This window comes from Festucalex cinctus, chromosome 14 (assembly GCF_051991245.1).
Source record: "Festucalex cinctus isolate MCC-2025b chromosome 14, RoL_Fcin_1.0, whole genome shotgun sequence".
In the NCBI taxonomy this organism is placed as follows: domain Eukaryota; kingdom Metazoa; phylum Chordata; class Actinopteri; order Syngnathiformes; family Syngnathidae; genus Festucalex; species Festucalex cinctus.
The window spans coordinates 632948-659125 of record NC_135424.1 but is presented as its reverse complement, the minus strand read 5'-3'; the positions used below and the strand labels follow the sequence as shown (position 1 = coordinate 659125).

The window sequence follows — 26178 nt, the reverse complement described above, 5'->3', positions numbered from 1 at the left end:
AAAAACAAAACTTACTGATGTCGTCACTGTCTATTTACGGATGTTACACAGTTGACTTTCTGGTGATGTCATCGTCAACTTATTGACCTTTGTCACAGTCTATTTGCTGGTGTTTATAGTGTTAGTGTTAATTTCGTCAACAAAAAATACAAATAATTTTGTCAACATACTTTTTATAAGTAATTACTTCTTTGTAAGTCATAACCTTTGTAAGTCATTTTTGTAAGTAATTACCTTTTTTAAGTAATTACTTTTTCAAGTAATTACTTTTTGTAATTAATTACCTTTTTGTAAGTATTTTTTGTAAGTAATTACTTTTTTGTCATTTATTTTTTGTAAGCAATTGCCTTTTTTTTTGTAAATACCTTTTTTGTAAGTAATTACTTTTTTTTTTTTTTTTGCTACATAAAAGGCCCGACATAAAATTTCAAAGAAATCTTCTGACCTGGTAGAAAGCCAGCGAGTGTCCGTATCTGAAGTCAGGACCCCCACTTGTCCCACGTGCACCTCTGCAGGTCGTAACTGGAGGCAGAGGCGGCAAGCAAAGAAAAATGCGCGTGAAAAATTGGAAAATGGCGTCCAGCTGCCAATTTGCGCTTACTTGATGACCATGTGGTAGTGGGAGGAGTCGAAGGAGGAGCCGCCCACCACCCAGCGTGCACCACAGCCTGCTGGGACTGGACGGCTAGAGAACAGTCCGGACCTACACACACAAATACATTAATGATAATAATAATAATAAAAATACTACTTGATTTAATTTGGGAGAAAAAAAAAAGTCAACGCTTGCATTTTGATTGAAAAGCTTTTGTTGTGATTTTCATTGTTGTCCAGCAGAGGGCAGTGACTTACTCTTATTAACAGAAGCAGCAATTTGTCAACATTTTGTCATAAAGTAAGTGTTTATTATAGCTTTGGAATTTTCATTTATGTTTTTTGATTTCGTTTTGGGTTTTGTTTTTCAAATTTAGTGAGTTTTAATCAAGTTAGTTTTAATTGTGCACAATATTTAAAGACTAAAATAGATTGACTAAATGATGTGACAAATATTGTCAGTTTAGATTGTTAATGTGTTCCTATTTATCATTAAGACTGTTTTTTGTTATTGTGATTGATTTGTGAACAGCTAAAAAAGAAACCAAAGCGAAGCTAACTTTGTTAGCACGACTGTACTGACGTCACCGGCAAGCGGGAAGGCGCTTTAACCTATTTATTTATTTATTATCCCACTCTTAAAGTATCATGTTTCACTATTTTTAGGTTTATTTACCGTTTTACAATTTTAATCCATACATTACTTACTTTACGTTACTTTGAACAATCGCAAACGTACAATTTCCGGACAATCCTGTAGCGTGACGTCATCCGCAGGCGACTCCGACCCAACGCGAAGAACCCGATCGATCACATCTGACACCGTCTTGTTCGACTTCAGTTCGAATTGGATGTTGACTTTGGAATTAATAAAGAGGAAACAAATATCTGACACCGACCGAACACTATTTCGATGGCGTGTCGTCCAGTGTGAGCACTCGAGTGGTTTTGTGTCCACGGACCTCCCAGGTGGCGGCTGCACATCCTCGCCGCATGTGTGACGTATTTCCTGCGTGCGTGCGGCGAGACCGGAGGGAAAAAAAAAAAAAAAAAAAAAAAATCAACACCCGTGAACCAGCTGCGGCTGGAGGCGACCTGCCGCGTGGATCCCCGCCCCTCCCATCCCCTCCTTCCCCGCCTCTGTTGCGGCTGCCAGACACGCCGGACGTCAAACCCAACTCACCCCACCTCCCTTCCATACACAAACATTTGCCCGTGCGGGGAGTTGATCAGGTTTGTTTGCTCCGTTTTTGCTGGGATTACTGATGCACTTTGCAGCCCACGTATGAGACACCTGTAAGCGGTGATTGAGGACTCCTCATCGGCCATGGCGGTGTTCAACGGGCAGCTGCGCATCCGGATCTGCGAGGCGCTGGACCTGAAGCCCACCGCGTGGTCCCTGCGCCACCACGCGGCGGCGGCGGGCGCCTCGGCCAGGGGCTTCCTGCTGGACACGTACGCGGCGCTCAACGTGGACGAGTCTCGCGTGGGGCAGACGTGCACGCGCACGCGCACCAACAGCCCGGCGTGGCACGACGACTTGAGCGCGGAGGTGCGCGACGGGCGCGCCATCGAGCTGGCCGTCTTCCACGACGCGCCCATCGGCTACGACGACTTCGTGGCCAACTGCGTCATCCGCTTCGAGGACCTCCTGCAAGGCGGAAGTCAACACTTTGAGGAGTGGGTAAGAGCGCCGCCGCCGCCGACGAGACGCGACGAGACGCCAGAATCGCGTCGCCAGTTAATTGCTTTCCATTTGTTTGGCTTTTGTTTCAGTCACGTGATTTTGGGTTTAATAGCTTCCTGGTTTGTCACGTGACCTAACAGCATGTGTTTCAGCACGTTTCATTGGCCTTCTTGTGGAATTAACTCATTCACTCGCCGCCATTTCCACATTTCGCAATCCTGTTCGCTCCCGGCTGTTTTACTGGATTTTGACTGATTTTGTAAGGCCCACAGAATATTGTGTTCAATTGCTATAAAAGAAAAGAAAGATGAAAGTCTCTTCTTTCATCAGGAAAAAAAAGTATGTTTCTATCTGTTTCTGTTTTGCAGCAATTAGCATTAGAAGAGAGCTAAGTTTCATCAGTTTTCACAAATCTTTTTAAAATTGTAAGCAATTGAGCTATTTTTCTAGATGGCCCTGGTTGATCTGCTTTGCTCTGCTGCCACCTGCTGGTCGTTTGTGTAATAACTACCATTTCTGCAACCGTTCTTTGCAGTTGAGAGGCTGCATCAAAGCCTTCTGTATGCTCTAGCATAAAAACAAAAACAAAAAAACATATAAATACATCTTTGTGACACTTAGAACATAAAAAACGTATTTATACGTCATTGGGAGTAAATGAGTTAATTGTCAACATCGACATTTTCATGATGGAGTTTGATACGAACACTCGATCTTGTTTTCAATCGGCTATACTGCCTAACGATACGATTCCTTATCAATTCTCTATTGTTGATGATGTCATTATCTTTACATGTATCGCGATGTGATCATATAAAAGATGGTTTGCAAATTTGCATAGTATCCGTGCCATATGGGTAAAATTAGGGCTGCAATCGATTTAATCTGTTTATTATTTTTTCGGTTAATCAATAAATCAAACTTTAAAATACTTTTAAAACTTCCATCCTTTAAAAAAATCAAATACAATTTTTCAAAATTGACAGCAGAAGCCAAATTTATTTGAATTCAGTCGCTGGTTTCGTGTCAGAAAATCGGCAAATGTCTTATTTTGAAAGAACACAAAGATTTGCTTCCACGGAGGACTTCAGAAATCAAAATATTTACTGCTGAGAGGCTAAAAGTTGAAGGATTAAATACCGAAATATATGTTTCATGAAGTTCTCATATTATCAACATGATCATTTGTGTTCTTTCAAAATCCCGTCTTACCGTACCAAAAATGGCCGCCACTCCTGATAAGCGTCTTCACGTGATCCTCAAACGCTTTTCTTGTTACAACTCGTACTTGACCTCCTCTTGACCCCCGTTTCCCCTGTGGGGGTGCGCCGGCCTCGCTGTGTGCGCGTTTACGTCTAAAAATAAAAGCAGCATGTTGCAAGCTGCACTTCCTGTTTTCCCAGAGAAAGAAAGGAGGGAAAAGAAGGTGCACGTCTTCTGTCAACAAATTTGTCTTCCTTAAACACGATTGTCATGCAACATGTTAGCTACATCGTCGATTGTTTCATTTTAGAAACCGTGACACCATTTTGTTTTTTGTGTAACATTGCAAAAGGAAATAAATAAATTACTTCAATATTAATCTAATTTACTCCCCAAAATGTCTAAACATGTTCTAGTTTAAATGTTTTAAGTGTCCCAAAGACGTATTTATATGTTTGTTTGTTTTTTAATATGCTAGAGCATAGCGAGAAGCGAGAAGGACAAGAGAGTGAAAACAAGGCAGGGCGGATGCGCCCGTGACGCACGACCGCCTCTCAACGCTGACACACTCCAGAACGCAACGCACGCATACGCATAAACACACGAACCGCTCTATAAACACACAACGGCAGAACCAACACGAGAGCAAAACAAATCTTGATTTGCGTTGGCACCGGAACGCAAAGTGCAACTTCGAGCTCGGACCCTTCACATAAGAGTTGAATTCATTCCGTCATCATGCTTGTAACTCAAAACACAAACAAACGTCTCAAATCATCTCCCTCCATTGAAGTGAATACAAATGCGATCAATCTGTTTCTGCCACCCAAAGAAGAAAAAAAAATGCTTTTCATTAGAAAAGTAGCACACCTTATCAAATTTTTATTTCATAATTTCATTTATTTATTAATTATTATTATTAAATGTATTTTTTTATTTGGATTTTCTATAAACTTATTTTTTATCAGTTTTAAATGTTTTTTTATTTATTTCATTTTTTAATCTCATATTTGACCTCATATTTTGCCTCATAATTATTTGACATATTTTTCATTTCATAAAGTTTAATTATGTTTATTTCTATTTTTTATTAATTTGATGTTTTGATTTTCAATAGAAAATGTATTTTATTTTTTTAATTTATTACATATTTTTACATCATATTTTTTAATACTAATTTATTTCGTAATTTTATTTATTATTATTATTATTTATACTTGTTAAAATTAATTTTGATATTTTGATTTTCAATAAAAATATTTTTTATTTAATTTTTTTTTATTGATCTCGTTTTTTACTTCATATTTGACCTCATAAAAACATCAAGTTATGACATAATTAAATAGAAAGTGAAGAATAAGAGACTTTTTTTTTTTTTTTTGGCACATTTTCTGCTTCTTTTTCCAAGTGTATTTATCGTTGTAAGTGAACGATATGAAAATGACCCCAAAAAGGTTGAAGGGCAAACGTGACATCACAAACGTGGTTAAGAAGTGCGTGCGTGCGCGTGTGTGTGTGTCACTCCATAATCATGTTGTGTGTGTGTGTGCGTTTCCTTCCCCAGCCGCCGTCGCTATATTTGTGCACGTGCACGTGCATGCGCGTGTTCACAGGAAGGGAGGCGACGCCTTTGGGACGTTGACCTTTTTTTTGTGTTGTTGTTTTTTGTTTTTTTTTATCGCTGCCGTGACGTCATCGTTAAATACTCCGGTCTCCTCCCACATTCCAAAGACATGCATGGCAGGTTAATTGGCCCCTCCCAATTGTCTGGAGGTGTGGATAGTTGTTGGTCTCTGTGTGCCCTGCGATTGGCTGGCGACCAGTTGAGGGTGTCCCCGCCTACTGCACAGTGCCCATCGCCAACTGAGATAGGCTCCAGCACCCCCCGCGACCTTTGTGAGGAATAAGCGGCCAAGAAGATGGATGGATGTCTTTTTTTTTTGCTTGCATTTTAACAAGCAGTTGTCAAGTTTTTAAACCTCGGACGAATCGATGGCGAACTTTGACCTCGACGTGCCGGATTTGCACAACATCAGCACGAAAGGGGTTTGAGTGAATTGAATGTGGAAAAATCCATCCGGCCGTGACTTGCGGATTATATGTGGTTGGAATGAATGTGCAAAATGTCTTTGCGATTGTTTTTTCGCCCGTCGGCCATGCTTGGCGGAGGCGAACAAACAAAGGTTTCATCTTTTGCCCGACAACCTAAACAACGAATCGATCGATCAGCGGACCCTCACAAAAGCAGTCCAAAGTTTCTCAGCCTGGTTACATCGCGTCTGCTTTCCGTCTCGTGTTTACACATGCTGACATCTTCGCTCTCTTCTTTGTGTGTGTGCGTACTTGGATGCCATTGCGACCGATTTCAATAAATGGCGCCCTCTGGCGGCCCACCCGGAATTGTCCCACTCATCTCTCACATCTGCTGTGTTGAAAGAAATTTCTGTTGTTTTTTTTTAAATCCTGATCTTCCTCACTGTGTCACCTTGACAGGTGGACCTGGAGCCCGAGGGGAAGGTGTACGTCATCATTGATCTTTTGGAGTCGTCCACTGAAGGTACAGATGGTTTTTTGTTTTTGTTTTGTTTTTTCTAGGAAACCAGTTTCTGGAATCCAACTGACGTAAATATTTGTCAAAAATGTTTTAGTGTGCTCACTAATTAATATATATATATATATATATTTTTAGAATCAATTAATCTATTGATTATTTAATCAACTCATCTGATTCATTTTATTTTTCACGTTTATTGATCAGACTCAGGTCCACATGACAAACACACACAACATATAAAAGAGGGGGAAAAAATACAGAATAATAATGTAATGCAGAAGCATTTTTTTTCCTTGATTACTGTTTATTAGCCAGTTTATTATTTTGTACTTGATATTCGTAAAGGGCTTGTATGTCTTGCTCCACATCCGTTTGCTTTCATTTTTGCTCTAGCGCTGTCATATGCTGCCATCTAGTGGACATGTGCTCAATGTGCAGTTGTCATTTCCGCCTCAAGCATACCTTGCGCCTTTTGTTTGTTTGTTTGTTTTTGCTGCTGCATAGCGGCGCCGGCGATCGGCGCGGCCGAGGAGCGCGTCTTTCGCCAGCGTCTGCGTCCCAGGAGGCGGCGCGGCGCCCTCCGCCGCAGGGTCCACCAGGTCAACGGCCACAAGTTCATGGCCACCTACCTGAGGCAGCCCACCTACTGCTCACACTGCCGGGACTTCATATGGTCGCTCTCACGCACGATCCTTTACGATTCCCCGCTGTACATTCACTTTGCTTGTCATGGAAATCGAAACAAACAACTTTTGTTTGTTTGTTTGTTTGTGTGGCCTTCAGGGGCGTGTTGGGCAAGCAGGGCTACCAGTGTCAAGGTAGGAAAGATGTCCGTGATGATTGTTCCTGCGCCGGTTTCATGTGTTGTGGGAATGCTGAAGCGTACTTTTTTTTTTTTTTTTTTTGCCACATGATAACTCCCATTTAATACTTTACACCGTTCAAATTTCAACTAGTTTCAAAAATTGACCCCTCCCGGGCTATATATCGTCTGATTCTACATTCCTTATAGTATTTGCACAATTTAATGTTTTTTTTTTTTCCCCCCCATTCATTTTCAATGGGACAGACAGTGAAGTTTTTCTAAGTGTCACTTCCAAACACATCAATTATCATCACTAGCAGGTGTCTGATACTTCTCGGCGTTGTCCAGTAACCAGGAGATGATCATTTTCTTAATTTATCGACAAGCATTCCACATGCATTCAAATCTTAGCATTCAGCATTCCCGCGCAATTTCTCCACAAATTGCCTTTATCCTAATTGTTGCGTTTGTGTCGCAGTGTGCACGTGTGTGGTCCACAAGCGCTGCCACGAGCTCATCATCACCAAATGCGCCGCCATGAAGAAGCAGGAGGACAAAGTGGAGGAGGTGAGCGCCACCTCCTTGTCCTCCTTCTCCTCCTCGTCCTTCATGTTGATTGATTGATTGATTTTGTTTCCAGCCTGCGGCCTCGCAGCGCTTCAGCGTCAACTTGCCGCACAAGTTCCGCATCCACAACTTCAAAGTTCTCACCTTCTGCGACCACTGCGGCTCGCTGCTCTGGGGTCTGCTCAGGCAAGGCCTGCGATGCAAAGGTACCGACGATGGCGCCGCGATTGCGAAGTTGCATGTGAGCAGACCGAACGAGATAATTGCCAAAAAAAGTCAAAGAAACGCTTGCAATCGTCGTGTTTCATTCTTTCAGATTTATTTTTTATTTCTTTTTGGTGGCCGTGGCTAAAATGGCGCTCGTATTTATTTATTTAGCTAGTTAATTAGTTCATTTTATTACTATTACTTTTTAAAATTATTTATTAATTCATTTATTTATTTATTTATCAAAAGTAGTCAACTAATAATTCAAATACAGCTGCATGACCCACTTTGTTTGGACATGAGTCATGCTTATTTATGTCTTTATTTATTTTAATGAATTCATTCATTTATTTATTTATTTATGTATCAAAAGTAGTGCTGTCAAAGTTAAAGCGTGAACTAATTAATGAATTAAAATACCGCTGCATGACCCACTTCACTCGGACATGAGTCACGCTTATTTATTCACGTATATATTTATTTATTTAGCTAATTAATTATATCGGTCGTTAATTAGCGTGTGCAGTGGATCCAAAAAAAAAAAATGTTGAAGACGTCCTCATAACATAAAATGTCAAAAGAATAAACACAACCTCTTTAAATTTGGCAGGCAAAAAAAAAAAAAAGTGTTTTTAATTCTGCAATTAATTGTGATTAATCAAAATTCTAAAATGTGGTTAATCTAATTTAAAAAAAAAAAAAGTAATTGTTTGACAGCTCTAATCAAAAGACAAATTTGCCACAAACGGAGTTCTTCAAGCTGGTGTGGACGCTTTAGAGCGCCTCGTTGTCAACCCGGTAGGACGTATTTCTGTGAAATGGACTGTACAAGAGAAGCAAAATATTGAGTTGATTTTGGCTTGACGAGGATGCGTGTGCGTGCGTGTCAGCGTGCAAGGTGAACGTGCACAGACGCTGCGAACGCAACGTGGCGCCAAATTGCGGCGTGGACGCGCGCGGCATCGCCAAAGTCCTCTCCGACCTGGGCGTCACGCCCGACAAGATCTGCAACAGCGGGCGCAAAAAGTCGGCGCGCCCGCAGGTAGGTGGGCGTCGGCCTCCGCCGGCCAATCGGCTTTTGCGCTTCGTGTTGCCCTTTTCCCTGCACGTCAGGTTGCGCAATCTCGTGGACGATTGACTTGTTAACTCTGCTTGCCAAAAATCAAAAGCTTTGTGATTTCAATTCATTGTCATCATTTCCAAAAAGAAAAATGTGAACATTTGCGAATTTGTTTCAACGTAAAATGATTCCTGCAAAGGGGAAAATGTTGATGCTGAATTCCTATTTATTTCATTTAGCAAAAGTAAAAATGTTTAACTACTTTTGTAAACCTTTTTTTTTTTTTTTTGATGATGATTTTGTTTTTGTGGAGTGTTGTAGTTGAAAATTGTAACGGAATGTCGTCCGTCCGTCCGTCCGTGCAGGTTCCCGAGGTCGACGACCCCGAGCGTCTTCCCGCCTTAGCTCAGACCCAAGAAGACCCATCCGGGTCGGCCCCCACCTCGCCGCGTGACCCAGGTCCTACCCGCCAGTCAGGATGAAGACCACCATCATCATCATCATCATTCCCTCAATTTTGACATTTTTTTTTCATTTTGCGTACGTTTCCGCAGACGCGAAGCATCTGGAGAAGATCCACAAAGTTCTCTCCTTTGACCAGCGCGGCGCCGAGCGGCGGGAAAACGGCGAGGTCAAGGGTCACGCCGCCGCCGCCCGGCCCAACCGAATGCACCTGGGAGACTTTGTTTTCATCAAAGTGCTGGGAAAAGGAAGCTTCGGAAAGGTTGGCGCTTTCGTCACTGTCGGGGCGGGAGGCGGGGTTCGGGGTTAAGCCCCGCCCTCCGCTGACTCTTTGTCCCGCTTGAAGGTGATGCTGGCGGAGGCGAGGGGCGGCGAGGAGGTTTTCGCCGTCAAGGTGCTGAGGAAGGACGCGATCGTGCGGGACGACGACGTCGGCTGCGCGCGGACGGAGAAACGCGTCCTGGCGCTGGCCCGACGACATCCTTACCTGACGCACCTGCGCTGCTGCTTCCAGACCAAAGTGAGAGCGCGCGTGCGTGCGTTGCGCATGCGCCGCCGGCAGGGGGCGCCAAATGGCCGTCTGCGGTGTCGCAAATAGCAGCAGCCACATTCATGACTTCAGTTGTCAATAAGTTATGATAAAATATTCACATCAGCCATCTGAAGTCTCTGAACAAAAACAATTTCACTCTCAACAGTATTATGAATTAGTGCTGTCACTCTCCAATATTTTTAGAATCAATTATTCAGTCGGTTAATCCACCAATCAGATGATAATAATAATAATAAGAATTATAATATGGTAACAATTATTTTTCATGTACAATTAATACCTTTAAAATATTAATAATATTAATAATAATAATGTGGTGACCATTATTTTTCATGTACAATTAATACCTTTAAAAAATTCATAATAATAATAATAATAATAATGTGGTAACCATTATTTCCCATGTACAATTAATACTTGTGAAAATATAAATAAAAAATAATAATGTGGTGACCATTATTTTTCATGTACAATTAATACCTTTAAAAAATTAATAATAATAATCATAATGTGGTGACCATTATTTTTCATGTACAATTAATACCTTTAAAAAATTAATAATAATAATCATAATAATAATCATAATGTGGTGACCATTATTTTTCATGTACAATTAATACCTTTAAAAAATTAATGATAATAATAATAATGTGGTGACCATTATTTTTCATGTACAATTAATACCTTTAAAAAATTAATAATAATAATAATAATAATAATAATGTGGTAACCATTATTTCCCATGTACAATTAATACTTGTGAAAATATAAATAAAAAATAATAATGTGGTAACCATTATTTTTCATGTACAATTAATACCTTTAAAAAATTAAAAATAATAATCATAATAATCATAATAATAATAATAATAATAATGTGGTGACCATTATTTTTCATGTACAATTAATACCTTTAAAATATTAATAATAATAATAATAATGTGGTGACCATTATTTTTCATGTACAATTAATACCTTTCAAAATAATAATAATAATAATAATTATAATAAAAGTGGCACAGCAGCATTTGAGATTTGCCAACTTGATGTTTTATTGTCAAGTCTGTTGAATTGAATTCTCAAAAAAAAAAACAGTCAAAGTTCCTGCGGTATTACATCATACGTAGAAATGCAGCGCACGCATTCCTTTCATCATCCGTCCGTCCGTCCATACGTTGAGTGGGGGTCACTGTAAGGTCGTCGCGGCAACAACTTCCTGCCGGATGTTGCGTCTAACGCGCGTTGCATAAGTGTTCCCGCCGTGGAATGTACGCACGCGTTACGTATGCCGACTCGTTTGCTTTGCTTTGCTTTTGTTTTCCATCGGAGCCTGACGGCGCTGAGACGCGGTCGCAGGTGCGAGCGCTCGTCCGTCGACAGCCTGAACCGACTCGGCGTCGCTGTCCGACGTCGCCGCTTCAACTTGCGTCATCAGTCGTGTCCACAGTGTAAAAAACAAAATGAAAATTGAAACAAAAATAAAGTTCGCCAGTAAAATAAAAAGAAGTGCCTCCAAAAGAAAACAATCAACTGAAACAAACGATAGCTTACGTGAGAAAATTGTTTTCATTTCATATGAAATTCTGTTTTTTATTTTGGTATTACTGAAAAAGCCGTACGGACAAAAGAATTTGTTCGGGAATTGTAGTTTGCTTTATTGCGCAATGCTTATTTTTGAAATCAACAATCCTACTTAGATATTTTTGAAAATAATAATAATAATAATAAAGCTAATACTAACCCTAATAAAAAATAAAATGGAAATTGAAAAAATAAAAGCTCCTAAAAATGAATAAATCTGTTTTACAAACAAAATGAAACTAGCTGAATTTGGAAAACCAAATAAAAAGTAACAATGATAATAATTTTTATTATTATAGTTGTAGAGAAGCAAATAAATCTAAAAAAAAAAAAATCTTCAAATATTTGAATTTGCAGGCGTTGATTGCATTCTGATAAATATATGAATGAAAGAGATGAATCCACTTTTGTTGCTTCCATTTGAATCCGGATCGGTTTCCAAACATGTTCCAGTGTGTCTCGATTCAGTCGCAATCCAGTTTCGTTTCTATACGTGTTCTTAATCCAGTTCTGTTTTGAATGCGTATCGTGTTGATCTAGTGCAAAACATCTGAATGATGGTGTCAAATCCCAATGAAGAGCGACGCAACAATCCATCATTTCTCTTTCCTTTACCGGGAAACCAAACGAGCGGCAAAGGTCACATCGTTAACGTCAATTGCGAGCAATTGGCGGCGGTCCCGAAATTTCAAATGAGCGCAAATGTTTATTTTCTCGGAAGGTTCTGGAACACTGCGCGATGGCGTCTCCTGGAAAAATGATGGATTCCTGTTATGTCGCTCGCGCAACAAACACAAACAACGCGCACACGCGCACGCTGGGTGGGCGACGAGAGCGAGCGGGAGGTCACATGACGTGTTCGCACATGCCCGGCGAGTCGCCATCACGCACGCACGCTCTGGCTTCAGACAAAGGGATTGTGGCTGCTTATGTAACATTTTTGATACTTATCGTGTGTATTATATGGAGCCGCCGACGCGCACGCGCGCGCACACGCGCGCACACACGTCATGTGATCACAATAAGCAGGCCCTCAGAGACACATTGTATACCTTCACACACACACTTCCTGGTTTGGAGGTGTTGCATAACGTCTGCTCAGCGGAATAATACGCACGAGGTCACCCGTCGGAGCCTGGGACTTTTTTTTTGTTTTTGTATTTCATAATCCACTTGTAATGCGTTCGCTTGCGTGCGTTTGGTCAGGCAACCAATCACGGCTCGGTTTGCTCACGTCACATGACCGGACCCGGAAAACAGGTGAGCCGTGATTGGTCCTTTCTTGTCAACTCATTTTCATTTTTTTTTTTTTTTCCCCCGAATACGCCTAAAAAAAAAAAAAGGTGCTTTTCTGTTGGCTGCTGCGAGATGGCGACGTCACTTCTGTTAATATCCAAATAAATCGACTTAAAATCACGTTTAAAAACTATCCCCAAATTCCCATGCTTTAAATTCATTATCAAAGACTAAAACGGAGGACATTTTTGCTATAACAATAATTAGTTTTGGAAACATCAAATGTAGTTTCAGTTAGTTTTTGTTTTTATTTTATTTTTCCATCAATGAAATTGTTTTTATTTTATTTTAGTTGAACTAAAATCTAACCTTGATCATAACAAAGCATCAGAAAATATTCCTGGCATGAAAAAACCAAACATTTTCATGTATCCCAGTGGCAATAACATCTGCAACTCAAAAAAGGAGAAGAGAAGAAAACTTGTGAAATCCCGCCCCCATCTTCCATCAATATACACATCACATCATTCATGTAACTTCTGCTTCCCGAATATTAATATTCATATTCCATCCATTCCAGTCCGACTGGTCAACAAAGCGCATTTAGAAAACTGAAACATTACGAACAGATACAGTTGCATCCAAATCATTTGTACAATTTTACAATACCAAACAAAAGTCATACAAACATGTTAGAGTATCATCAATACCCACAAAATTATGGAATGGAACATATCAGCAAGATAAGGCAAAAAATAAATACATAAAACAAACAAACATGACATCATATCACGTTTTTTTTTGGGGGGGTCCCGTTAACTTTTGTACCATAGCCCCGCCCACTCCCCCCTTCTTCCTCCTCCTCCTCGTTGCAATCAAGTGTGGCTTCTTCTTATCGGCCTAATTACCTCCACAGAAATGTAAATACGCTTACGCAACGCCGGCAGAGGCGGCGGGCGGCCGCATTCCACCTCGCACACCAAATGGCAGACTGGAGAAGTACAAAAAAATAATAATAAGAATAAAGTCTCTTCCATGACTCTGACGGTTGTCTTTTCAAGTCCTGATTTGGTCAAAGATTGGATATGGAAAATGATTTTAATGAGCTGATCTTTTTACGGATCAAAATGAAATGAAATCTCCAATTAAATAATAAACCTGTTTCCACAAACAAATTGGAACGAAATTAATTTTATAAAACAAAAGTCAAAACGAATTGAGTAACTATAGTAAAAGTAACTATATCATTATTATTATTATTATAAATACTAATAATAATTATTATTGTTATAAATAATTATAATTAATAATATAATATAATAATAATAATAATAATAATAATAATAACACTAATAATAAGAATTGTTATTATTATTATAGTTGTGGAGATGCAAATAAATCTAAAAATATATATATATATATATAAAAAAATAGTATTAGCAGGAGAAATGTTTAAAGAAGTAGTTAAACATTTTTATTTTTGCAAAATTAAATAAATAGTAAAAAAAATTATTTTCTTCCGTACATGCTAGCACAAGTCTAAGATGAGCTCACACTAATAAAAAAACAAAACAAAACAAGCTGAAGCAACAAACGGTCATGAAACAATCACGACAATGGCGATGACTGTTTGCGGCTTGAAAGTGCTGGCGGGCAAAACCGGTTAGCTCATTTACCGCCTGCGCTAAATAACTTGTTCATCAGAAATTGTTGTGAAATTGTTATTTGAGTCGTGCCAAGCGTGAAAGGCCAACCAAAGTTGAAAGCTGACTGAGCTCACTGCTGCCATCTTCAGCTAGCGTGTGCAAGCTAGCGCCAATCATGGATATTTCCTGTAGAAATATTGCCTCAATGTTTTCAAATCTATATTTTTTAGCGTCTACATTTATGAGGTCGTGGGACAACTGCGTCCTTTTCCAGAAGCGTTCCCGATTTAGTGTGTGCGGTCTGATGAGTCCGTCACGCTTTCTAGATGGATGTGGAAATGTACCACGTGAATGTCAAACCATTTCTCCAGCTTTTATCAATGGTAATATATCAATCCAAAAGCAAGCACGTGCCTTGGAAAGTTGATCGTCTGCTTTTTGGGGGGTTCCGCAAGGATCAATTTGAGCCCCACTGCTTTTTTTTGGCAACATATTTGCTGCCTGGAGGCTCCATGATGTAGAAAAGAATATTTATGACCCTTGATATTTTTTTGGCATTTTTTTTATGATCCTAGAAATATAGTTTAAAAAATTTATAAATACAAATAAAAATAAATAAATGAAAATACAATTTTTAGAAAAACAAAACAAAACAATTCTGCCCAAGTCACAATGTTTTTTTTAATGGTGCTTAAAAGTAAATGTTTTTTCAACAATAAAAAATATGAATAGGAAAAAAATAACAATACTACTACTACTAATAATATGAGTGGCATGATTTGAGTGTCAAGCCTTTCTAACGACTTTGTGAGAAGTGTTTATTTGCGTTTGATTGGGCGGCGCCTCCAGTCGGAAATTGGGAGCACATTTCAACAAAACGCTTTCCACTTCCTGTTTAAAGTCGCGAGAGAGAGAAAACAGATGTGCCATCCTTCCTTACGTAAGACGCTCGTGTGACGTCACCATGGCAACCAACTGTTTGAACGTCCAACATCGACTTTTCCATGAACCGAGCCAATGGATGAGTGAATTCATGTATTCATTGATTCGACAAAAATTCAATCAATCGCTTTTTTTTTCTTTTTTTTTCTTTTTTTAGATTTTTTTTAATTTTTTTTTTATTTTTTTTTAGATTTTTTTATTTTTTAGATTTTTTTTTCTTCTTTTTGTGGGATAATCTAACCCCTGTTTTTTTTTCGCCAAAAACATTTCTTGGCTGCATATGCCGGATTTGAACTATTTTGTGTCTGGCCTGCTTGCCGCGGAACGTTGGCAAGCGTTAACCGATTAGTGTCGATTGTTGAAGAGACAAAACGCGCTTGGACTTCCTGCTGGGCTCACACAATGGCCCGGACGAAAGATGCTTTCGGGCTCTTTTTATACAGCGCTGTTTATATCGCAACGCGCACACGCATGCACGTGGACTTCCCATATGAAGTAAGAAAGCAGGAATCGAGCGTGCGCGCGCGTGTTGCAGGAAGGGCGTGACGAAAGGTCGCGGAGGGATCCGATCATTGTTGTCTTCTGTCGTTCAGATTTGGTGGACTTTTTTCCTGCAAGTCGACTTGTTCAAAACTCTGCTAACTTGCTGTTAAAGTGAACACAGCTAAGGGCCGCCGCTAACAGACCAAAATATGAGAAACAAACAAACAAACGCTGTTCATGTTGTACCCGATTTGGCCACTTGGGGACACTGTGGTTCCGTGCCTTCTGATACACGACGAAGTTGTCGTCACATTAGAGAGTAAGAAGAGAAAGTCAAGATCAAGTTATGCCAATAAAAGTTTAGTAATGTTAAGACGCTTCCCTGTAAAAAACGTTTTTGTTTGACTCGCCGTTCTTTTGAAGGATAAAAGTGCTGCGAGAAACGCATTAATTAGCATTAGCAAGTCAGGCTGGTGTCGATCATGACGATTATTTGCTCATCTATAAAACAAAGCAGAAATCATTGTCAATCAAATCATTTTTGAATCGAAAATGGATTGCGAAATGAATGGAATGGCTGACCCCAAAAAATCGTGAAACTGCTCATGTGTTGTTGTTTTTGTGCTGTCTCGGAGGAGCGTCTGTTCTTCGTGATGGAGTACGTGAACGGCGGCGACCTGATGTTCCAGATGCAACGCTCACGGAAGTTTGACGAGGCCCGCTCGCGATTCTACGCCGCCGAAGTCACGTCGGCGCTCATGTTCCTGCACCGGCACGCCGTCGTGTACAGGTGAACGGCCACGTCGCGACCCGTTTACCTCCGCCAAGGAAAAGTTTTCACACAGGCGCAACTAGCGGAAATGCGATGACTCAAACACAAAATGCCGCAATTCGGTTCAATTACTGGTTATTTTATTGAGCAAAAAATACAAATCTTAAACTACTTTTTCAAACTGTTTTTTTTTCTTGCAAAATTAAGCAAATATTATTTTGTTAAACTGAAAATTATTTTTTAAATAATAAACAAAAAAATAATAATTTAAAGCTAAAATTTAGATCTGCTCAAAAAACAACAACAACTTTGTGATTTAAATTCTGCAAATAATGGTCATAATTTCCAACAAGAAAATGAAATCAGCATAAAAAGGTGAAAATAATTCTCAAAGGGGAAAATGTTTATGCTCGAATTACTATTTAATTTTGCAAAAATAAACTACTTCTTTAAACATTTTTTGGGGGAGAATTACCACCCAATTGTTGAGCAAATATTTTCTTAAACTGAAAATTATTTTTAAAATAATGAGCACAAAAATATTTCGAGCTAAAATTGATTTCTGCTAAAAAAAAAAAAAAAACCTAACGATCATAATTTCGAAAAAAGAAAATGAAATCAGCATAATTTTTTGGTGCAAAATTTACATCAAAATATGAAGCAAATGTCACTTTGTTAAACTGTTTTTTTTTTTGTTTTTTATAATAAAATAAAAATAAAAAAAATCAAGAATGCGCGCCGGCCCCATCACATGAGATGTTTTGAATGTGTAAATGTTTTCCCCGACGAACGATTGCGTGACATCGACTTGTTTGTAACGAGCGCCGTCTTCATCATCACGTCCGTCAATGATGACTTTTTGACATCCGTCAAAAAAAGTCGCTCTCACCTTTCATCTTTGGTTTCTATGTTTTGACACGCGCGCGCACGCACACACCTTGGCGTGTTCATTTCTGGACACGGGTTTGAATAGCGCTTACATGATGCCAAAAAACACCCGTCGGCCCTCCAAGTTTTTTTTGTGTTTTTTTTGGATGTTCTCTTGCTCTGCCTGCTTTTGCCAGCCACGTTTTCCACACCGCTGGCGCCACCTTCCAGTTTAAGCCCAAAAAAAAAGTGTTCCAAAACAAGATGACATCATTGAAAAGTGTGAATGAAAGTTGACGGCTTCAAACGGGTTGAACGACGAGAAACGGGCAAAATCAACTTTGAAGCAAGGTTATTTTAGTTCACTAAAACTGACGCAAAAAACCTAAGAATTTGATTTTTTTGTTTGTTTTTTTGTTTTTTTGTTTTTTTGTTTTCTGATGACCTGCACCTTTGGAATTCAAATTGCACTTTCAACTGAAGGGCAGCTTTTTTTTTTTTTTTTTTTTCTTTTCTTTTCACAGCGTTCAGAAGAAAGCAATAAAGTTGTCAAAAACACAGACGAGCTTTGTCTGGTGGCTTATTTTCCCGTCCCGGATCCAAATGGCCGCCGTCATCGCGATTGCGTTAACACCTGCAGCTGCGCTCGGCCTGCGGCGACGCCGTCATGAGACGTCTCAATGGAGCCGCGAACAAACGAGATTTATCGCGGCTTTATTGTCGCACGTGTGCTGGGCCAGTTCTGGCCTGCGGGGCCACTTTGGTGCCCGCCGTCTCCTCGCTTTCACGTCGTTCCGTCGAGATACAGTAACACCTGAATTCATTTGCCTTTTTATTTGAACTCATTTGCTCCAAAAACGTATAAATACGTTGTATTTGAAATATGACCGTGCTCCCAAAGACATATTTATATGGTTTGTTTGTTTTTTATGCTCGAGCATACAGAAGACTTTGATGCAGCTTCCGAACTGAAGCGAATGCTTGAAACAATGGTAGTTATTACAAAAACAGCCAGCAGGTGGCTGTAGAGTAACCAGCCATGTTGCAGCAAGCTTTTTTTTTGACAGCGTTTTCACCAGCAATGTGAATATTGATGAAACTTAGCTAGCTTATACTCTGATGCTAATTGCTGCAAAAACGAAAATGGATAGAAACATACTTCTTTTTTTTTTCCTGATGAAAGAAGAGACTCATCTTTCTTTTTGTCGGTTCCATGTTTTGATTCTTCAATTCTGTGGGCCTTGCAAAATCAGTCCAAATCCTGAGAGTGTGAAATGAATTCAAGTAATGCTGGGGGGAAAAAAAGTGAAACTGATCCTCCTTGCTACCAAGATTTGAGCTTTTTAAGGATGATTCATCAACTTTTTATTCGCAAACAACAACAACAACAAAAACAGCTGGCGAGTTGCATAAGCCAAACGTGGCGCCGCCCACCTTGGGCTTGTCCGGGCGGCTTTTTTTTTTGGAAAGGAGCAATGTTGACATTTTTCTTGCAATCAACCATCAAGCGCAGAGCGGACCGCATTCAGCGTCGACTTTGTCATCTCTCAACACGTCCACTCTTATCTCGTCACGCTTGAGCGCCGCCCTCTCCCTCCCTCTGCCGCCTGGTAACCCCTGAGGGGGTGTCGAGGCACAGAATTCATTCCCAATCCGTCGCCAACCGACAGCTTTGCATGACACTTGAAAATCACCGACTCATCTTGACTTGAAGGATTGGCAGTAAAGGGTTGAATTCTGCTTGACGAATATAAACGTCTGTGGCAGTGAATGAGTTCGAAACCTTTTTTTTTTTTTTTTCTACTTTACTTACAATCCCAATTTAGTCTCTTAATATAACAACTATGGAGGACCAAAACTGCCAAAATTCCAAATTAATAATTGACTAAATAAAAATAATAAATGGCTAAAAGTACAAATAAAAATGGATATCATCAAAATATAATACAAAAATGAAAAGACATTTCGGTTTAGAATATTTTTTTTATTTAATTTAATTTTATTTTTTGTTTGTTTGTTTGTGTCTTCCATCCACGCAGGGACTTGAAGCTGGACAACGTCCTGCTGGACGCAGACGGACACTGCAAGCTGGCCGACTTCGGCATGTGCAAGGAGGGCATCGTCAACGGGGTCAGCACCAACACCTTCTGCGGGACGCCCGACTACATCGCGCCCGAGGTCCGAAAGTCACGTTTTTTTTTTACTTTTTTTTTTTTTGCATTTTCACAAGGAAGGACAAAAGTACAAATAATGTACAGTGGTGCCTTGACATCAAGGTTATTTTAGCAAACTAAAACTAGCAAAAAACTAAAATTCAAAAAACAATTTTGTTTTGATGTTTCCTTAAATAAAATAAAAACGAAAAACGCTTTCTAAAAAAAGAAAACTAACTAAAACTATAATTATAGGAAAAATGTCTTTGGGAATTAATTTAATGCAGAGCATTGGGGATCATTTTAAATGGGATTTTAATTAGATTAATTTTGATATTAACTGGAAGAATTACCTTTGAAAGTGTGTCACACATAAGTGACATCATCGAGCAGCAGCCAATCGAAAAGCACCAAAAGACGACGTCGCTCCCATGGCGCTTTTTTTTTTTTTTAAATATTGCACACAAGTAATACACAACACAATTTAATTTAGTTGAATGATTACTAATTAATAATTAAATTTAATAAATTTAAATAAATGTGTTTATATTTTTTAAGATATTTATAATTTAATTGATTAAATCTGAACAAATATATTTATTTATTTATTTTTATTATTTATAATTTAATTTCATATTTATTATTATTTATAAATGTATTATTAATTTATTTAAAAAATTTTAATACAATTAATTAAATTAAATTGAATTAATTTAAATGTTATTAGTTTTAGTCATTTAATAAATGCTGAGTTTTAGTTTAGCTTTAGTTAGTTTCCGTATTAGTTTTTTGTGTGTATCACTTGTGCGCAATATTTACAAAACAGCACGAGAGCGATGTCATCTTTTGGTGCTTTTCTATTGGCTTCTGCAAGATGACATCACTTCTATGTGGCACACTTTCAAACGTCCTTATTCCGGTTCATATCAAAATAATAAATAATAATAATAAATTAATGACTAAAGATGAAAACAAAAAATGTAGTTTCTTGGGAGGAGCAATATGGCCGCCTCGCCACCTCATATATTGAGATGATGCTCACTTTTTAGCATGTGAATGGCGCTTTCAATTCATGTTAGCATTTTAGCTGGTCAATCAAAAAGGCAACATTGTTTGCTCGTTTGAAACATCAGCATGCGTCATTTAGTTTTTGTTTTTGTTGTCAGATCCTCCAGGAGCTGGCCTACGGTCCGTCGGTGGACTGGTGGGCCCTGGGGGTCCTGATGTACGAGATGATGGCGGGTCAGCCTCCGTTCGAGGCCGACAACGAGGACGACCTCTTCGAGTCCATCCTGCACGACGACGTCCTCTACCCGGTCTGGCTCAGCAAGGAGGCCGTCGGCGTCCTCAAAGAGGTCGGAAGCCAAAACACATCCAATCAGTATCACCAAGTCTTCCTTCCATCTTTCCTTTCTTCAGTCTTTCTCTGGTCTCTTGAGATCTCCCTAATCTGTTAGAGGTGTCTGGGGTTGGTGAAAGATTCTGGTTTTGTAAGCCTGTGGGCTGCAGGTGGTGTCTTGGTTGCTGTTGGATTTCACTTTGCGTCGTCTTGTTTCCTTTGATTTTTCCTCTGGTCTCTTGAGATCTCCCTAATCTGTTGGAATGTCCCGGTTTCTGGGGATTCTGGTTTTGTAACCTGTGGTTGGCAGATGGTGTTTTGGTTGGTGCTGGATTTCACTTTGATTCGTCTTTCTTTCCTTTGATCTTTCCTCTGGTCTCTTGAGATCTCCCTAATCTGTGGGAATTTAGAGGTTTTCTGATGTTGCTAAAAGATTCTGTTTTTTGTAACCATGTGGGGGTGCAGGTGGTATCTGCTTGGTGCTGGATTTCACTTTGCGTCGTTTTTCTCTCCTTTGATCTTTCCTCTGGTCTCCTGACCCGTGACTTTTGCTTTTGCTTGTTTTTTTTCCCCCCAGTTCATGACCAAAAGTCCCAGCAGGCGTCTGGGCTGCGTGGCGGCTCACGGCATGGAAGATGCCATCAAGCTCCACCCCTTCTTCCGAGAGATCGACTGGACGCTGCTGGAGGGACGCAAGATCCAGCCGCCCTTCAAGCCTCGCATCGTCAGTGCGCACGCACGCACGCACGCACGCACGCGCACACACAGCTGCGGCGAAGGGATCCTGTGAGAACGAGACGGCGATGTTCAGATGTGAAAGGAGCGTTTGTTGATTGATTGCGTCTCGCTCTCATTTTTAACGCGCATTTCATGTTGGTACATGTAACACAGCGTATCGAAATCGTATTCGATGTGCGCATACCTCAAATGATGCTATTTTTAGAACATATTTCGACTTGTACCCTTTCACATCATATTGATGTTGTGTTTTTTGCCATATCGTCACTGTTGGGTGGAAAACCCCCATATCTCCAAATATAGTCAATTTCCTGTTTTTCCACCAATGAATATGAGTGATCTGCCCCACTGACCTGTATATATGACTGGATAGCCGAGTCGCCCATACACGCCAGTGCAAGCTGTTGACGTCACAGGGCGGCCATCTTGCTACTCCCACCTTAGCAGCAAATGACTGTATCAACTATACGTACAAATGAGGCAGACATCTTGGAGGCAGTTAGGATAAAACCGGAGGCTCACAGTTAAAAAATAATAATAATTATTATTATTATATGTGCTGCTTTGAAGACCTCCTTTTTCTTTTAGCGCTCAGTTCTGTCGACCCTAATATTAGATTCGGCAGAGGCATCTTTTGTTGAATGACAGATATAATTCTTTCATAAATAAATATACAGGTTTCCTCCTCTACTAAACATCATTAAGCATATGATTTCTACATGTGTTTAACTCATTCACTGCCATTGACGGGAAAAGACGTCAAATGATGCATTTTTTTTGCTGGTCTGGCAATGAATGTGTTAATAAATAACTTTTAAAAAAATCAAAGTGGCCCTTGCAGCTTTCTATTTTTCTGAATGTGGCCCTCAGAGGAAAAGGTTTGGACACCCCTGCTGTACATTATATCAACAATTTATAATTGCTTCATTGATTTTTACCATTTTTAACTCATTCACTGCCATTGACGGAAAAAGACGTCAAATGATGCATTTTTTTTTGCTGGTCTGGCAATGAATGTGTTAAGGCAAGTTGTAAAATGAATCCATTTAAAACAGCATGAATCATGCTGTTTTTACCAAGCACGGCCTCAAATGTTCTCCGATTTAGATCCTTTAAAAGTATCGGATGGTTTGGCGAGAAACGTTTCTTTGGAGGAGCAATATGGCGGCCTCAAAATTTCCTGGCCTTTCGGCTATGCAGTCATATTATATAGATCAGTGATTGTCTGTTGTTTTTACACATTAGGAACCAATTTAATGTGTTGAAATATCCCGAGAAGAAATCTTTTCCAGCTCTTAAGACGCTTTCGGTGTCGTAAAACTCGTAAAACCCGCATCGCATTGTGTCGCCTCAAGATTGAAAGTCACGACGCTTTTAAAGACAATAACGCTTGAATGTAGTTTGTTGAGACACGTTTAAAAAAAAAAACGAGGGATGACTGGAATGCTTTGTCAATGCAGTTCACTTTGCGTGCAAATTCATCTCGGCCGATTACGCGGCTTATTCAGCTCATTGTTTTATTTTATTGCCTCACTCGTTTGAGGAGATTTTGCAACTGCTTTTGTTTGCTTGAGTCAACATTTTTTTGGTGACGTTAATAAATGACAAAGTCATAAATTGCAAGATATTTTTAGCTTGTGAAATTAGCGGTTGATCATGATTTTGGATTTTTGCCCGCCATATTTAACGTCCGCGTCAAAAACGGTGTTAAATCTTGACAAGAAATTTTCATTTAGTTTTAGTTTAGTTTAGTCTTTTGACTAAAATGAATATATTGTATTTTAGTTTAAATCCAATTTTAGTGGACGAAAATAAAGACACATTTTAGTCGCCGAAATGTGCGCATTGACACCACATTCGATGTTTTGTTGGCAGAAAACCAAACTTGACGTGAACAACTTTGAGCAGGACTTCACGCGAGAAGATCCCGTCCTGACGCCGGCGGACGACGGCGCGCTCCAGCAGATCAACCAGGACGACTTCAAAGGTTTCTCCTACTTTGCCGACGACATGGCGGCGTAACCGCTCTGACCTGCACCAGCGCGTCTTTGGCTGAACTTTCCCTGATCGGTCCGGGAATGATCCCGAACCATCTGAGGAAGCAAAGTCGCAGTTCATTGCATGCGTGCATGTTTGACTCTGTCACCTCAAAGCTCAGCAGCAAAAAAAAAAAAAAAAATTCTTGTGGATCTCGAGTGACAAGCAAGAACACATTTTGCTGCATTCCCACGACTGTGCTACCTTGACTTACAAGTGCTCCAACTTAGGAGTTCTTTTTTGGAGCGACCATTGAAATCCCACTCAGACACTTTCATCAGCAATCTACCCAAAATATTTCCTCCTCCTGCTGTTTTGATTTTTTTGTTGTTTTATTTTTTTTTTATTGTAGCACCGTCTCAACCCTTCAATCGCCGTCCAACTCATTCAAAGCCAATAACGTGTAAACACGTTTTTTAATACTTTGTCCTTCACTCCTAAAAACGTATTAACACGTTTTATTATTTATGTATTTATTTTTGTATGTAAGAGCATACAGAAGGCTTTGATGCAGCTTCTGTCATGAAGAGGTGACTTAAAGCAGTGGTCGTTATTACAAGAAACGGCCAGCAGGTGGCAGCAGAGTATAAGAGATCAACCAGAGCCATGTTGCAACAAGCTCTTTTTGTCACTGTTTTCACCAGCAATGTGAATCATGATGAAACTTAGCTATATTCTAATGCTAATTGCTGCAAAACGGAAAGAGATACACATTTTTTTTTTTTTCCTGATGAAAGAAGAGACTAATTTTTGTTTTCGTAGGTTCCATGTTTTGATAGCAGTAGAACAGAATATTACATGGACCTTGCAAAACCAGCGAAGGGGGTTGTTTCAGTGAAAATGGCAGGAAGTGAATGAGGAAAAATTCATTTGGACTTGTGAGGAAGTGCGATTTATGAGCTTGATCCCAGAATGAATTCAACTCATAAGTCAAGGTGGCAGCATACAAATATTGACAACCAAGTTGCTTGTGATCCATTTTGCCCCTCCACGGCGCACCCAAGTCACGCTGAGGGGTTTCAAATGAATCTTTCATGCCTCATTTGGTGGAAGCGAGGCATAAAAACGATTTTTCCGATCACAATCGACTCATTTTACACACTGTAAAAGTGGCTGAACTCATCAATTCCATGTGATTTTTTAAATGTATTTGTTTTTGTATTTTTTTTTTCCCACCAATGGGGGAATGCAGATTGATCAACAGCAACTCACTAAAACAAAAAACAAAAAAATGATGAAAATTATTGGCGGAATAATTGATGGGTTTTTATTGTAGTGTACTCTAAGAAAATTCCATTTAGTTACTAAATAAGTCAAGAAAACACACAGGAAGTTTGCAATTTCAAGGTCAATTTGTCAACATGCAGATGCATTTCGAAGATGAACTTATCCCGGAGATTTTGTCCAAATTTGAAGTCATTTCTGCTCGACAGATGACTTGGAAGAAATTCCGTTTTTTGTTGTTTTTTTATTTTGTTGTTTTGTTTTGTTTTTGTCACGGCGGCAACGTTTCGATGTATTGATCCATAAAAAACAGAAAACTTGTCACAAGTTAATCTGTCTTCTTCCAAAAGCATCCTCCTGCTTGCACTTTTTTTTTTTTTTTTTTCGTATTTTGGTCGCTTAAGTTTGCGTCACTTTCTCCTGGTGCCAAATGTACTGTACTTTAAAAAGGACATGAAGTGAGTTTGGGTTTGCGGACAAATTAAAAACCTGATAAAGTCATGATTTACTTGTTTTTTTTTTTATTGTTGTTCACCAACAACATTTTGTGATGAGGAAAAAAATCCCCCAAATGTCACGCTGACGTCGCAAAACAGTGCAGAAGAAAGAAAGCCAAGGCAAAAGGACAATCAAAGGCGTGAACGGATAATCAAGCAAGAATGATGTTGTCCTTATGAATCGTTGAATTGCTGATCTTTTTTGTTTTAAAAAAAACAAACAAACATAGCATTGTCTGTTTTATACGGAAGCGTATTGCATTCACTTGAAAGAAAAAAAAATGGTTTTCTGACTTTTGGGGGGGAGCTTTGTTTTTTTTTCGAGGTTTTTTTTATATATATATATTTTTCCGCTGTTTTTATGAGTAATTTTTTGTTCTGTTTTTCTTAGTCATTTTTTTTCTGATTTATTGAATTTTTTTCCCGCTCTTTTTCTTCGTATTTTTTTTTCTGTTTTATAAAATTATTTTTACAAAAAAATAAAATAAAAACAAAAAATTCAGAAAAACAGGGGAAAAATTACTTAAAAAAACAAAGCTTCAACAAAAAAATAAGTCAGAAAAACAGGAGGGTTTTTTTTTTTCTTTCCCAAATGAATGCTATACGCTTCCGTAGGGTTTTAGATGCGCTATAAGCAAATTATATTTCACTTAAAAGCATCAGTCTTTATAGTACTATCAGTGTATGTTGGTTGCATGATTGTGTTTATTTTGCTGTTGGAAATGCAAAGAGTCCCACGTTTGTTGTTGTTTCCACTGAAAATGTCAGTAAGAATAACAAATATGAGATCCACAGAGGAGGAGGAGGAAGAAGTGGTTGTGTAACAACCAGATAGGCCAGGGAAATTCTTGTTTGTTGTTTTGGAGTTAAAATGTCGCTAAAAACATGAGAAGGGCGAGCATGTGAAGTTATGCGGTATGTGGGAAAACAGGTGACAGCATTGTCTTTTTTGGGGGGTTTTTTTTTTGTTT

The 26178-nt window shown here is 39.2% G+C and overlaps 1 protein-coding gene and 1 long non-coding RNA gene across 3 annotated transcripts; one reads left to right on the top strand and one right to left on the bottom strand.

The window, feature by feature from the left end:
• Positions 1-475: 475 nt before the first annotated feature.
• On the bottom strand, positions 476-1452 carry LOC144000865 (uncharacterized). Its single transcript, XR_013278298.1, has 3 exons — positions 1334-1452; positions 602-703; positions 476-522 (listed from the first exon to the last, which is right to left on the bottom strand). It is a non-coding gene; the product is annotated as an uncharacterized LOC144000865 (long non-coding RNA).
• Positions 1453-1722: 270 nt separating this feature from the next.
• Positions 1723-25211, top strand: LOC144000858 (protein kinase C epsilon type-like). Of its 2 annotated transcripts, XM_077494561.1 has the most exons (15): positions 1723-2278; positions 5978-6041; positions 6543-6711; positions 6822-6856; positions 7322-7410; positions 7484-7616; positions 8508-8659; positions 9043-9136; positions 9232-9401; positions 9486-9659; positions 16216-16370; positions 19259-19397; positions 20539-20727; positions 21289-21435; positions 23325-25211. In XM_077494561.1, exons 1-15 carry the CDS (start codon positions 1922-1924, stop codon positions 23469-23471), a joined length of 2214 nt encoding a protein of 737 aa, XP_077350687.1. In that variant the 5' UTR covers positions 1723-1921; the 3' UTR covers positions 23472-25211. The 2 variants fall into 2 exon arrangements, with proteins under 2 accessions (XP_077350687.1, XP_077350688.1); XM_077494562.1 differs by lacking the exon at positions 16216-16370.
• The last annotated feature ends 967 nt before the right edge of the window (positions 25212-26178 follow it).

Excerpts from the sequence above, each read along its gene's own strand:
- LOC144000858 (XM_077494561.1), top strand. The coding sequence starts at position 1,922 with ATGGCGGTGTTCAACGGGCAGCTGCGCATCCGGATCTGCGAGGCGCTG. Across the intron at positions 7,617-8,507 it reads GCAAGGCCTGCGATGCAAAG|CGTGCAAGGTGAACGTGCAC; the intron begins GTACCGACGATG and ends CGTGCGTGTCAG. Across the intron at positions 9,660-16,215 it reads GCTGCTGCTTCCAGACCAAA|GAGCGTCTGTTCTTCGTGAT; the intron begins GTGAGAGCGCGC and ends GCTGTCTCGGAG.